Source organism: Physeter macrocephalus, chromosome 16 (assembly GCF_002837175.3).
Source record: "Physeter macrocephalus isolate SW-GA chromosome 16, ASM283717v5, whole genome shotgun sequence".
In the NCBI taxonomy this organism is placed as follows: domain Eukaryota; kingdom Metazoa; phylum Chordata; class Mammalia; order Artiodactyla; family Physeteridae; genus Physeter; species Physeter macrocephalus.
In genome coordinates, this window is record NC_041229.1 from 102365188 (window position 1) to 102379177 (window position 13990).

Sequence of the window (13990 nt, forward strand, 5' to 3'; positions counted from 1 at the left end):
ACCACAAATCTCTCTCTCTCTTTTTTTTTTTTTTTTTTTTTAACCACAAATCTCTTTATCGTGAAGCATCTCATGGGACTTATGCTTCACAGGACATGTTTTGGAACTGGAAGATGAATTCAGTCAATAAATATTTATTGAGAACCTACCACACGCCAGGTGCTGACAGTAAAATAATCCCTCCAAGAATGCCCAGCTTTTGTTCTCAAATACTTTCCTGCTCCTCATTTCATCTCATCCTCACAGCACCCCGTGTGAGGCAGGCTGAGCCCGGATGGGATCACCATCCCTGTCTTCCTGAGGAGGGAACTGAGGCTCGGGAAGGGGAAGCCTTGAGCAAGGCCATGCAACAAGTGAGCTCCTTCCTCCAGCCACACTCTGGGAAATACTAGAGTATGTGGCCCAACCCTTCACTTTCTAGAAGAGGAAATAGAGGCCTAAAGAGAAGATGTGACCCTGCAGCTAGTAAAGGATGCCTGGGGTTCCAAACCACCGGCAGGAGCTCTTCCCTCATCTGGACCACAAGTCCCGCCCCTCCCGCCCCCCTCCCGGGCCTATCCGGCTCTCCCTACCCTTGGGGTCACAAGTTGTCCCAGCCTCAGCCCAAGGTGCTCCCTTGGCCTCTCTGATTCCGGGAGAAGGAGGTGGGTAATGGAGAGGAAGCTACATAGGTGAGCCAACTAGGCCCCTGGGGCCCCACCCACCATGAACTCCTCAAAGGGTTAAAGTTCACCCCGCTGGAGAGAGCAGCCCAGTGTGGCTGGGGGCTGTAGGTTTTAGCGATGTCTGTTAGTCCCTTTAACTTTTTGTCCTGTTATGGATTTATCACACCTGGTTATCAGCACGTTTAGTCCCCGCTGGCCGTGTTGGGGGCTGGAAGTGACATTGGGGGTTTTAGTTGGGGCAGGCCCCAGTGGACATTTAAAAGCACAGTTATCAGCTGGTTAGGTGGAGGTTTAACAGTTCTACTTCCCCCCTAGAGTTTAGCCTTAGAGGTACAGAGCTCGCCCCCTCTCCAAAGGGAATGGGATGGCTTTGCCCTTGGCCCCAACTTCCCTTGGTGACAAGTGGCCTTCTCCCTCACACCCAGCAGCGCCTCACACATACGGCCGCTTAGCCAGCCTGTTCTGTCTTCCTCATCAGTTCAGCAGGCACAGGAATCCCCATGGGACGGCCACCTCTTCCCCATCTCCTAGTCTCCCTGCAACCTCCACTGCTTCTAGGAGACCTTCTGGACCAAGGTGGGCCTGTTCCAGAGATAGCAGCCCCACAGACACTCTCTCAGGGTGGCAGTCTTTCCAGTAGGATCTGAGCCCCCCACTCTTCCCTTTGCTCCTCAGATGACCCTGGTGGACCCTTCCTACACGCCTTTGGATCCTAGGACCATCACTTGATGCTTCCCAAAGCCTTCCTGCTCCTCAGTGTGCTGTGGCCCTCAGCTGGCCCTCGACAAAACCTCTGAGCCAACAGGGCAGCTCCCTCCCAACCTGCACTCCAGCCTGCTTTCCTGGAGGGGTTCCAGAATCTCCCCTATGATCCTAGTCCCTTCCCAGGTTTAGAAAGAGACCAAGGACTCTCCCTCTTCTAGGAAAAGCCCCGCCCCTGCCCAAACCACCACTGTAAAAGACAGGGACCCTTGACAACAGAGAGGAAGGGAACAACCTGGCCGGACAATTGTCCTTTCACTAGGGGGTGGGCAACGGGGAAGGCACGGATGGGGAAAGAGAGAGCTCTGCACCTTTAAGATAGTGTTTTTAAAGTTAATTAATTAATTAATTAATTAATTCTGGTTAATTACCTTTGTCGAGCAGCCATTCATCTACTACTCGACCAAGCCGGTAGGGGATTCTCTGTCTAGCAATCGCCAGGCGCTCGTTATCAAAGTTTCCTTGGAAAAGTTTAGAAAGACAGTAGGTTTCTCAGGCGGCGAAGTCCAAAGGAATTAGAAAAGTAATTATGCATTTCTCAGGAGACTCAGAGTAAGCAGCGACATCCAACGGAGAGGGGGCCAGGTCCACCCAAGGCCGGAGAAGAAACGCGGGTCCCTCGACCTCCCTCCGGTCCCCCTCCCTAGGCTCCCATGCAGAGCCAGCCCCACCCTGGGGGCGGGAGCGACCCAAAGAAAAAGAGAGGGACAAAGAAGAAAAGGAAAGGGGAATGGAAGAAAAGGCAGCTGGAAGGTCAAAGGTCAGAGGTTAAACAGGTTTGTCTGTTCTCTCCCTGTCTGCCCACTTCCTTCCCCATCCCAGAGGGGGGCAGAAGGGCGGGGAGGGGCATTTAGCGGGTTTAAGTTAGCGGGTGGGAGGCCTCAGTGGCCCGGCTGGTTACTGCGTTTAGAGGGCTGTTTAGAAGTGGGAGGGACGGGTTAAGCAGGGGTTTATGCGGCGTTTAAGGGGTGGCCCAGCACACGCATTTAACAGTGAGATTTAAACAACTTCTCGAAGCCCCCTCGGCTCCCTTTACCTTCCGTGCTCAACCCCCAGCTTCCCCTCACCTCCCACCCCACCCCACCCCACCACCAGCTTCCACTTGAATCCCCCCAACCCCCCGCTGCTCTCACTGCAGGCACTTCCGGCCTTCTCACCCTGGCCACAGGTGCCTGCTTGTGGCAGCTGGATGTCACCCAGCTGCCTCGCCCACCCCTTGTATCTCACCTCTTCCACCCCTGGTCCACCCTACAGGCACCCCAGCCCTCCTCTGCCTGGCGGCACCTTGCTCTCTTCCCCCTCTCTCTCAGCTTCATTCCAAGACCCTCAGACTCCTCTCCGCTCAGGTCCACTCTCCTTCCGGCCCTCTCTCCTTCCGGCCCTGGGGAACCCAGTCCAGCTCCCACTTGAGCCTTCCTCCTTCAGGTTCCTCCCCCAGCAATTCCTAACCTCCGCCCCTCCTCTCAATCCTGGCTGCCCATCTGGATACACACCTGTTCTTCTCTCCACTCACAGGGAGGAAGGAGGATGTGTGTGTGTGTGCGCGTGTGTGCCTGTCTGTCTGTGTCTGTGTGTCTGTGTGTCCTGTGAGCTCTTCCCCAGGGCTGTGGGTGATCCCAAACTGCAGCCGTGGAAATGGAAATGATTTCCTCTGGGAATCTGGCCACTCTACCCACTGAAACCACTTACACGACCTTCAGTAACATGCATGCCGGGGGCATTTTTCCCTCTCATCTCCTCACTGCACAGCTGCACTACCTGCCCAATGAGACCTGGGCCTGGGCCTGCCTGCATACACACCCCGTGAATGAGCCCATGGTGTGTTCACGCGAGCATGGATGGGGCCTCCCTAGGTGCTTATGAGGCAATGAGACCCTGCCTTCCCAAAGATTCCACAGGTTTTGAATCCACAGATTCAGGTCACTTGTGTTTCAGACAAAAATGGATCATCCATTTGTTTAGTCACTCAACAAACATTTCTTGAGTGTCTGTTCTGTTTCTGGTGCTGGGTACTGGAGATGCAAAGATGAATGTCCGGTCCTTGATCATGGGGAGCCCCAGCCAAGCAGGAGAGACTGGCAAGTGACCAGCAGTGTCCTGTGTTCTGTTAGAGGTAGCACAGCCCTGGGGACGGGGCTGGGAGGGGCCATAGAAGACACTGGAGGAGAAGTATAGTAGCCAGAAGAGTGTCAGACGGGGGAGGGGAGGGAGAGGGCGCACACAGCCAGAGGCAGAGAGGCAGGAGGGCAGGAGGCATTCAGGGACCTACCTGCACTGGGATAGCTGTGGGTGCATCTGTGTGTCTGTGTGTGGCATGTATTTTTCTGTGTGCGGGTCCTGAGAAGGAGGGAAGAATGTATGTGTGTCTCACTGGCACACATAACAATTCTAACAAAGGCTCCGTTTACACAGCACCTCTGAGCACCTCTGCTACGCCACGCCATTCTAGCACTCTCCTTAGGTTATCTCATGGAACTCTCACAGTACGGCTATGAGGTAGACATTATCCCCAACTTTCAGAGGTAGAAACTGAGATCCAGAGGAGCTAGATGACTTGTCCAAGGTCACACAGCTTGTCAGTCGGAGATCCAGGATGTAAAGCCAGGCCCTGATGACTCGGAGCCCCTGGGCTGTGTCGCTGTGCTTCCTAAGAGTCTGGGCCACGCACACTGCTAACCTGGCCTGCTGGTGTTGCTCAGGGTGACTCTCAGCTTTCGTAAGGGATCTGCTGTCACAGGGCACACAGGCAGCCACCAGGCCCTCAGGTTGCTCTGCTTGTCAGGTAAGGGGGCACCCAGTGGCCTTCCGCACCCCAGCCAGGGGTCCCTGAGCAGAGGAGAGAAGGCGTGACTCCTCTAACCTCGCATCCAGCCTACTGGGCTCCAAGGCGAGGAGCTCTGGCTTGACATGGTAAAGCCTTCATGCTCCCCAAGTCCAGCCTTGTCCAGTGTAGGCTGGTGTCTTCACTGCTACAAAGGTTGTCCTGGTGCGTGTGTCTAAGACAGAGCAAAGTCTGATGCCCACAGAGCCCGGCCTGTCAGTGTCTGCGCATCTGTGGGACTCAGCATGGGAGCGTTTATGTGCCTGAGTTGCCCTACACGTGCCCAGGCCCTGGTGTAAGCTGGCATCCCTCTGTAGGGCTTTTTTTTCCTTGTGTCTGTCCTTACCGTGTGAATATTTGCAGTTGTCTGTGTGTCTGGGGCTGGCCTGTGTGTTCGTCAGCCTCTGAGTTTCTTAGGGGGCCGTGTGGTTCTCTTTATTTCCAGGGGCTGCCTGAGAGTGTCTGGGTACAAGCCTGCAGGACTGTGAGCTGTGAGCCCACACTGGCATTTTCATCCCAGCATAAGCGGGTCCATGAGGGTCTGCACACTTGAACCTCTCACTGTCCTGCCCACGGCCCTCTCAGCCGGCATGGGGCAGCTTCTCTGGGCGTCACTTCTGCCAGGAGAGGGGCTGAGCCCGAAGACGCTCTCTCTGCCTCTCAGGGGCTGCTTCTCAGTCGGCACCCGCGCGTGTGACTCTGCAGTGCTGCTCAGCCTGTATCTCCACATCTCTGTGTTTCTGCGGTTCTTCTGCAGTACCTCCACTTCCCCTCCCTCTTCATCTCCCGCACTGGGGCTCTCTTCCTCTCCCTCTCGAGGCTCTGGCCACCTCCTCTCTCGCTGGCTGGGTCTGCGCGACAGCGGCTCCGTATATCTCCCTGCACCCCTCTGGGAGCTGCCTCCGTCTCGGCTTCGGTCTCGGTGACTATTTCCATATCTCTCCCTTGCTCCTCCTCTGGTTTCCCCTCACTCTGAGGCTCTTTCTCTGCCTCCCTCAGATTCTTGCAGAGTCTCTGCCTCCTCATTTCTTTCAGGTCCTCATTTCTGTCCCTCCCTTGTGCTCCTCAGACCTTGGTTTGTCCTCGGCCACCACAGCTGTCACACTGTTGAACTGGGTCTCTTTGCATCCCCGTTCTCCCCCACCCGCAAGACTGTGAGCTCCCTGCAAGCAGGGGCTGTATGCTGTGTCCTCAGGGCCCAGCACAGGACCTGATACTAGTAGGTTGGTCAATGAAGGTTTGTTGAAGGCACTTGACCTATTTTTCGCTCTTGTTGTCACTTGTCGCTCGCTCCTTTTCACCATGTCCCTTACTTCTTGAGACCCTGGGGTTCCTTTTCTCTGGGTCTCCATGGTTACTTCTTCCTTTATGGAGATCACCTGATCTGAACCTTTGACTTGCTCTTTGTAAAGACTTGGGTTCTTGCCTTGGTTCTATCCTGGGGAACAGCCCCGCCTCCTTGCCAAGATCCGTTTTGGGTTACTTCTGGATCTTCCCTCTTTGGTTTCTGCATCTGCCTCCCAATTTCCGCCTGTCCCTCTTTTCTCAACTCACCCTTCCCTCAATTACGGCAGACTCTCCCTACCTCAACCTTCCTTCCCTCCTCTCCTCCCCCAACCACAAACTGGACCCTGGCCTTGCATCCTTCCCTGTTCAGCTGTGCCGCCTCCCTCCTAGCTGACCCACTCCCACAGTCTCGCCCCCACCCTACAAATCCCAACTTTTCTCTTTAGCCCCGCCCCGCCATCGTCCCGCCCCTACAAGCCACGCCTTTCCCGCAGCCTAAAGCCTCGCCACTTAACCCCGCCCCCGGTGCAGGCAGCTCTCCTATCAGAGGCCGCCCTGCCCGCCCTGCCCCGAACCTCCCGCCGCACCGCCTCTGCGCCCCTCGCCGCCTACCTGCCGGGTACCGCTCGTTGACCGGCCAGCTGTCCACCTGCAAGGTGGCATTGCCGCCGCTTCGAGTGAAGCGCACCACGTGGTATTTGCCGTCGCTCACGATGGCGTTGGGCTCGTCGATGGTAATGTCGTCCGTGCCCACGTTAAAGATCACCCCCACGGTGCCCTGGTCCTGGGGACAGGGAGGTAGAGGTCAGGGATCCGGGGGGAGAGACCGTTCACGCCTTCTAGAACTCCACCTGTGAACACCACCGGTCCAGCTCTGCAGCATTTAACAGCTTTACAACACACCTCTCCCAGCCACGTCTTTACTGGACCTTTTCACCTGCCCAAGGAGGTGGGCAGGCTTGCCCCCTCCCCGCCTCATATGCGAGCAAGGGAGTAACTGAGGTTCAGAGAGGCTGGGGAAGCCACCGTGGGGTGCACAGCATGGACCTGGGGCACTTCCACTGACCACACCTGCCTGTTGCTCTTTGGTTCCATCAAAATGTTCACAGGGCACCTCCTCCATGCAAGGGCCACTGAGCCTCCAGGCCCCAGACAGGAACGACCAAGAGGAACCCAGGACCAGTGGGACCACAGAAGGTGGAGGCTTCACCAAGGCACAACCAACAGAGGAATCCACAGAAGCCAGCCCTGTGTCTGAGGAGGGTCTGGCCTCCCCACTCCTCACACCTCGAAGCTCAAGCCTCGCCTCCCCTGCATGTTCGGCACTGGGCAAGTCCCTGGGGGCTCTGGCACCAGGGCATTGGCAGGTGTCAGCCCATGGAGGTCAGGCCTGAGTGCGGGGGCAGCCCCTCTGCAGTCAAGGGGGCACAGGTGCGGGGTCTGGACTGTGTGTTTTGGAGGGAGTCAGGTATAGAAAGAGATCAAGAAGACAAACCATGTTGGGCTTACTAAGGGAAGGTGAACTTGGGGGTGTAACGGTAGAGGATAGGGCCGGCAGCTGGGAAGGGAGAGGAAGAGGAAAGCCAGGGACTGCGGCCTGGAGAAGGGGAGCAAAGAGTCAGTCTGAGCAACCTCTCCCAGGCCCAGGCTCCAGAGAGGACCTGCAAGGGGGACCCTGCAGAGGCCACCCAGGATCCAGCGCAGGAAGAGTTCTGTCCATGGAGCCAGAGTGAGAGGGAGAGCCTCGCTGAACCCCTAAATGGTGCCAGGTCCTCTGTGGGTACTGGTACACACATGCTCTCTTCATCCCCACAGCAACCCTCTGAGGAACAGACAGCATCCCATTCTACGGAGGGGGAAGCTGAGGCTCAGGGAGGCTAAGTAACCTGCCCCAATCTCACAACTCATAAGAAAGGAACCCCAGATTTGAACCCCAGTTGGCCTGACTCCAAAGCCAAGTGCTCTCTCCCGCTTTGCCCGCCAGTCTCGGGAGACACTGACTCAGAGTGCTGGAGGTGGGGGTGATCTGCGAGGCTACTGAGGCCAACCTTCCTTCAGGACCAAAGACGTCTAAAGAAGCTAGTGGAAGGCCCACTCGGCCCTAAACCGGAGCCGCTATTCCATTCCCCTGTACTGCCCAGCAGCACCCCCGAACTCGGCCTCCTGAGTTCCTGCACCCCTCCTCCCACACAGGACAGACACTCGCACAGGCTCACACAGTCACCCTGCTCATGCCAGTCTGGCCTGGGCATGAGGAACCACGTAGTGGCCGCCTCCAGCACCCAACGGGGCCGAGAGGCTTGGAGGCACTGGGAGTGGGGATGGGGTGACTCACAGACGGGGCAGGGCCTGGGGTTTTGCAGAGAGAGTTGGGGGGCAGGATGTGCAGCTGTGGCCCACTTGAAGATCCATGCCCTATCCCTTCCCCACTGTGGGTCCAGTTCTCCCCCTCCTAGAACCTGGGAAAGACACGCACACACGCACACGCAGAGTCATACACACCCACTCACACACACACACACACACACACACACACACACAGAGAGTCATACACACCCACTCACACACACACACACAGAGTCATACACGCCCACTCACACACACACACAGAGTCATACACACCCACTCACACACACACACACACACACACACACACAGTCATACACATGCAGCGTCCCTCAGATGCAGCAAAGCAGGGAAACTGAGGCTAAGCTTGCCTAACAAAGGGTACTAGCAAGCCGCACTCATCCACCACCCACAGGCTGACGACAACCAGGGAGAAGGGGTGGTCTCTGCTCCCCACGTGAGAGGAACAGACCTCAGTACTACTGTCAGTAATAGAACAGCATCAGCCCCTTGGGTGCCTCTGAGGGTTCCTCCCCATGAGGCTCAGCTGGGTGCTGACAGCGGTCACGGAGCAGAGTGGTCTGGGAGCCGGGATGGCAGAGGGCTGTCCAGGGCGGCTGGAAGGCGGGACACCTGCGTTTCCTAGGAGGCAGCCGAGCCCAGAGCCCAGAGCCGTGCACTCCGGGGGAGAGGCAGCTCCCAGAGCTGCTCCCGACGTGAAGTCAGTTGTCACTTCTGTTAAAGTCATTAATTCCTAATTCCCCAATTACCTCATTAGGCGGCGGTGGGAGAACGAGGCCGCTCCTACAGCAAATAATTATGGGAGTCAAAATTAATTTGGCAAAGTGGAGCGACGCTTTATTAGAAACGTCAAATTGCTTTTCTCTTATTTTGCTGCCGCCTCCCCGCTCTCTGAGAGCTGCTAATGACGCTGTGGTGGGAGCTGGTGTATCACCAGGGGAGGAGGGGGCTTGGGGGCTGCCCCAGGGGGCTTCAGCCCGTCGGGTGCTCAGCTCTCCGCTCAGAGCTGACCTCTCTCACGGCTCCCACGCTTCCTCCAGGGCCCCCGACCCTCGCCAGGCTCCTCATCCCAGGGGCGGCCCTGGCCCGCCCCGCCGTCTACAGCACCAGGCACCAGGCCTCGTTCCTCCATAACCCTTGATCCTCCCTAACCCGGCACCAGGCGAGGGCTGTGCGCAGCCGCTGGGAGGGGAAAGGAGACTCCTTCTCCCTGCACCCTGATCCCCCTGACCCTCCTCCTCCGCACCGGGGGAACCCTGTCCCCTAAACCTACCGGCACAGAAACAGAAGTTGTCAATGAGGCAGACACAGTACGCCCACAGATCGACTCACCCAGGTGGATGCTCACAGAGGCTCAGGATATTAGTGGACACAGAGCTTCCTACGGGCTGGGCAATGTCCTCAGTGCTTTATATACGGGATCTCGTTTATTAAACCTGCGAGCATCTCTGCCCTCTTATCATGCCATTACACAGATGAGGACACTGAGGCTCGGAGAGACAAGGTGACTGCACCAGGACAGAGCAGGGACGTGGCCGAGTTGGGACTCAAACCCAGGCATCTGCTCCAAAGCCACACACCGCCTCTCAGGACTATGTGATGAGAGCGCAGCAGCCCTCACTCACAGAGAGGGACCCGGAAACACAGTCACACCTGCCACGCAGAGTCAGGAGACTGAAACAGCAGCAAACACCACACTGCCAAGAAATACAAATACAGAGCGACACACCCGATCAGAGGCCACGAGCCTGTCCCCCCCAGCGCCCCGCCCCCAGCACTCCTGACACGATCAACATGCACGGGGCCCACGGTGTCACACACAGTCACCGTCCGCACGGCCTCTCACGCAGGTGGAGACGCTCACACGCACGGAACTTCCAGGCCTTCTCCCCGGGCTCCTCCTTACTCTGCTTTCCTTTCCCCCTGTTTCCCTGCCCGGCCTCCCAGGCCCGGTGTCCATCAGCTGCCACTTCTACTCCAGCTCCGCCTGCCCGCGGTCCAGCTCTCCTCAGACCTCCTTCCTTCCCTCCCTCGCGTCGGGGAAGGGGTGTGCAGGCTGGGGGCCCTGAAAAGCTGTCGTGTAAGGAGGGGCCAGGGCCCAAGCGAGCCTTCTCCCCTGGCTCCCTCGCTCCCCTGAAAGCTCAGGGCCCCCCACTCAGGCCCTTCCAGCACACAGAGCCTGGCCAGCCTGTTCGACCCTCCCAGCTCGGGGTCCTGGCCAGGGTCACCGTGTGGGATGCGGGCCGGGAAGGGAGAGGGCCGAAAGGGGCTGCACAGGTGGAAAATGGAGACTGAGGTCAGAGGCCCGAGGGTTAAGACAGTGGGCAGGGGGCAGGGGAGAGGCTAAGAGCAGCAATGAAATGAGCAAGGCTTGAGGCCACAGGGAGGTGTGTGGGGCCAGAGCAGAGAGGGGAAAGAAAAGGGGCCGCCCGATGATGAGAGTTAGGGTGGAAACTGTGAGAAGAGGAGCCACAGGCGTGGCGGGAGGCCTAGAGGCGGGCAGCAGAGGGCCAGGAGGGGAGCTGGGCGGAGAAAAGCAGAGCTGAGCGGGAGGGAGGTCAGAGCAGAGAGGTGGGGTGGGGCCGAGATCAGGGAGGAACGAGCGGGGCTATGGCCAGAAAGGCTGTAAGGGAGGCCGGGTAAGGGGGCGGCTGGAGGGCAAAGGTCATGGGAACAGTAATCCAGGGCAGGGAGGCCCGAAGGAGGGCACAGGAAAAGGTGCAGGACACAGTGGGAGGCATAGGTGGTGTGGCAGTGAGCAGGCGGCAGGCCAGGGCAGTCACAAGGTGGGGATGTTCCCACAGGCTGCAGGAGGATGGGCGGGAAGGCTCAAGGAAGCCCCTGACTACATTCCGGAAGGTCAGAGACACAGGGTGGGGAGCTAGGGAGCTTCAGGTCAGCGGGGGTGGCTCTGGGGGCCTCAGGGAACAGCCGGGAGGAGAATGGGTCTCAGGAGCGGATCCACAGAGAGGAAGCCCCAGCACTCAGGAAACAGAGGTTCCGAGGGCTCCACGGGAGGGAAAGATGCGAGGTGCCGGCCCCACGGCAAGAGAGGACTGAGTGGATCTGGGGTAGAAGGCTGGGGGGCAGGGGCGCCGGCCCCGCGTCCTTACGATGTGCAGCTGCAGGTAGTCCCCGAGGCCGGAGGCACTGTCCACCCGCACCAGCACGGCGCTCCGCTGGTGCGTGCTGAAGCCCACGGCCAGGCGGTCCATCCTCGTGCTCGGCCGGTCATTGGGGGGCCACGTGTAGGTGATGAGCGCTCCCCCCTTCCCAAAGATGTATGTGGTCCCGGCTGCAGAGAGAAGGAAAGGGAGAGGGAGATAAGAGGTCGGGAGGGTGAGGTTAGCGGGCCCTTGGGGCTGTGACCACAGCACTGGGACCAGGTTCAGGGTACGGGGCTTCAACTGTGATACCCACAGCGGCCACCAGGCCCTGCCCTCCTAGGGAACAGTTGCCAGGCGGGTGCCTGGGTGGGAGCCCGTGCAAGCGCACAGACAGATGTAGCTGCCTCATCAAGAATTCTAGCTTTAATTACAGCAAAACAGAGAGGTAATAGAGAGAGTGACACAGAGAGAGAGAGCGAGCCCGGAGAGAGGCTGGCTGCAAGGGGACAGAGAAGATCGCCAGGGACAGGCAGGACCCAAGGGGCCTAGGCCTGACCCACTCGACTGCTCCCAGGGCTGGCAGAGGTGACAGGCTCGAGGTATGTGCTTCTGTGGGGCCTGAGCTGAGCAGGCACCGAGGCAAAAGGAGCCCCAGGCGATGGCGGGAGGAAGAGCAGGGGCTGTTTGCTCTGACTCACAGCCTGCAGGCTGGCCCTGCTCCAGCCCCTGCTCCCCACCCCCTCCCAAGCCCCTGCAAAGCCTGGTCCCAGTTTGCCCGGACTCCCTGCTTCTACTCCCAACTAGGGGGCTGCCTGGGTGCCAAAACGGGGTGGGGGGGAGGGGGGTCCTGGAGCCCTGCCCAGAAAAGAAGAGACAGACAAGGGGGTGGGGGGGTAGAGATTGACAGCCAGAGGAGGAAGGAGGCAGAGAGACAGATGGACAGAGAGGGACAGAGAGGGGTGTAGGTGAGAGAAAGCGGGAGAGTGGGAGCCAGAGATGATGCAGGGATCCCTCTCCCTACCCTCCCCCATCCCACCCTCTCTCCCCCTCTGTCTCCTCTCTGCCATGCTGCCGGGGCGGGTGTGAGGTCCCTAACGATCTCAGCCCCAAAATAAACCCTATTAGTCGCCTTGTTCCCTCCTGCGGCTGCCTGAGCTCCCTGGGGGTGGGGGCAGACTGATGGCGAGGGTGGAGGCAGGGGTCAGGGCCGGTCACCCAGTTCCGGGAAGGGGGCTTTGTCTGGGAGGCCTAGAGGACTAGTACTCTGGGGCCTTCAGAGAAGGGAAGACAACAATCTTGCATTCTTTAGAACATAAATGGAGCAGATGAGATTCATAAAATGCTTAATTAAATAATTAGCCACTAACAACTCCTCTCAAAGCACTTCTTGCGGGGAGAGGGGTTCAGGGGAGGACTTATCCAGAGAGAAAGAGAGAGGCAGATGGGGCCTGAGGGCAAAAGCCTGGAGTAGCCTGGGAGAAAAGCATGGCCTTGGGGGTGGGGGAGCTCTGGGTGGGATGGGAAGTCCGGGTCAGGGAAGGCCTGGGGTACTTCCCCGGAGCAAAACTGCTCTGCCAAGATGGCAGCCAAGCTGGTAACACTAAGGCCAGGCCTCTCAAGCACCTTGGGGTCTCTCACCTCAGGGACTGGGAACCCCACTGTAGTTTGGGCAATTGGGAATCAGGGGTCTCTATCCCAGGAAGCTCCTAGGCCCCCAAAGGAGAGGGGACTCCTGAGTGCCTTGGAGGGAGGCACCATCTGCAGGCCCAGGAGGAGCTGAGGAGAGAAGGGAAGGCTGTTGCCTGGGTCCCAGAGAGGCAGTGAGGCCAGCAGGGGGCTGGGGTTGGGGGAGCAGGGGCTGTCACCCAGAGCACTTGTCATCGGTGCCCTCCGTCTCCCCAGGCAAGGCTAGAGGGGAGAGATGATTCCTGGGGGGGCAAGGCAGGTGGGAAAGAACCACCTTGATGTCAACTGACTGACATCTTGCCACAGCACATTGCAGGCAAAGCCCCCGCGCAGAAGATAGAGGGAGCTCGGCTCTGCCCCTCCAGACTGAGGTCTGCTTCCTACCTGAGGGCCCCGGAGGATCAGTGGTGAGATCTGAACTCTCAGGATGGGGTCCCAGGATCAGGGTGGAGAGCTGGATTGGGGCAGTGAGCCACACAGCCCCCTCCGGCAGGTCACTGCCTGGACAGGGCAGGGCCCGAAGGCTAGGAGCAAGGTAGGCCTCAGTCGGCAATGGTCTCTCCACTCCCAGCACTGCAGCACTCTGGAAAATCGGCTGTTTCCATGGTAACCGTAATAGCCAGGGTCCTCCCTTCCCCCTCCACTCAGTCACAAGCTGCATGTACAAAATTTGGGGGGTGAGGAAGGCCAGGGGAGCTAAGATGCCGACCCTCCTCCACATACACCCCTCCCTGCTTCCCAGACCAGAGGCTGCCTCTCACCCCCTGGGCCTCCCAGTCAGACGCAGGAGGGGCTTTTACTGGGTTTCCTGAGCCCTCGGACCAGCAAAGGAAACTCCATCTACCTGGAGCCTCCCAAATCTCCCAGGTCTAGGGGAAAGGAGGCCCTTTCTCCTCACCTTCCCACCCCAGGAACCCAGACAGCACATCAGGCTGAGCCCGGAGAGGGCGTGAGGAGCGAGCACGCCCAGTGCCCCATCTGGCAGCGAGGCCGGAGGGCTCAGAGGCGGGGCGGGTGCTCCAAACCCCGGGCTCCGCAGCAGACACTTCCCCAGGGACGCACCCGCAGACCCCACACCCACACACAGGCCACGACGCAGCCAGCTGCGCACAAAGACCCAGTGTGGAGAGGCAGACCCCAGACAGGAGACAGCCGGGAAACATGGCGGTAAGCGCACACAGACGGGCCCTGGCAGGCGGCGAGGGCAGCGGCGGGCGCCGCGCAGGACGGGACAGGCGCACGGGTCCCCGCCCCCGAGGCCCATGGCGCACGGGCTGCACACCCCCGCCCCAGCC

General features: G+C 59.0%; 1 protein-coding gene across 14 annotated transcripts in view; it reads right to left on the reverse strand.

Moving 5' to 3' along the window:
* Positions 1-13990, reverse strand: part of NRXN2 (neurexin 2) — a 102310-nt gene that overhangs the window by 19314 nt on the left and 69006 nt on the right. For 8 of the 14 annotated variants that reach the window (XM_024133240.1, XM_055091516.1, XM_024133243.2 and 5 more), the window contains 3 exons: positions 11016-11197; positions 6148-6319; positions 1799-1888 (listed from right to left, as the gene is read on the reverse strand). In XM_024133240.1, the coding sequence (XP_023989008.1) occupies positions 1799-1888; positions 6148-6319; positions 11016-11197 (444 nt within the window). The remainder of the gene's footprint in view (positions 1-1798; positions 1889-6147; positions 6320-11015; positions 11198-13990) is intronic. The other 6 variants (XM_024133241.2, XM_055091517.1, XM_055091521.1 and 3 more) reach the window with 1 other exon arrangement.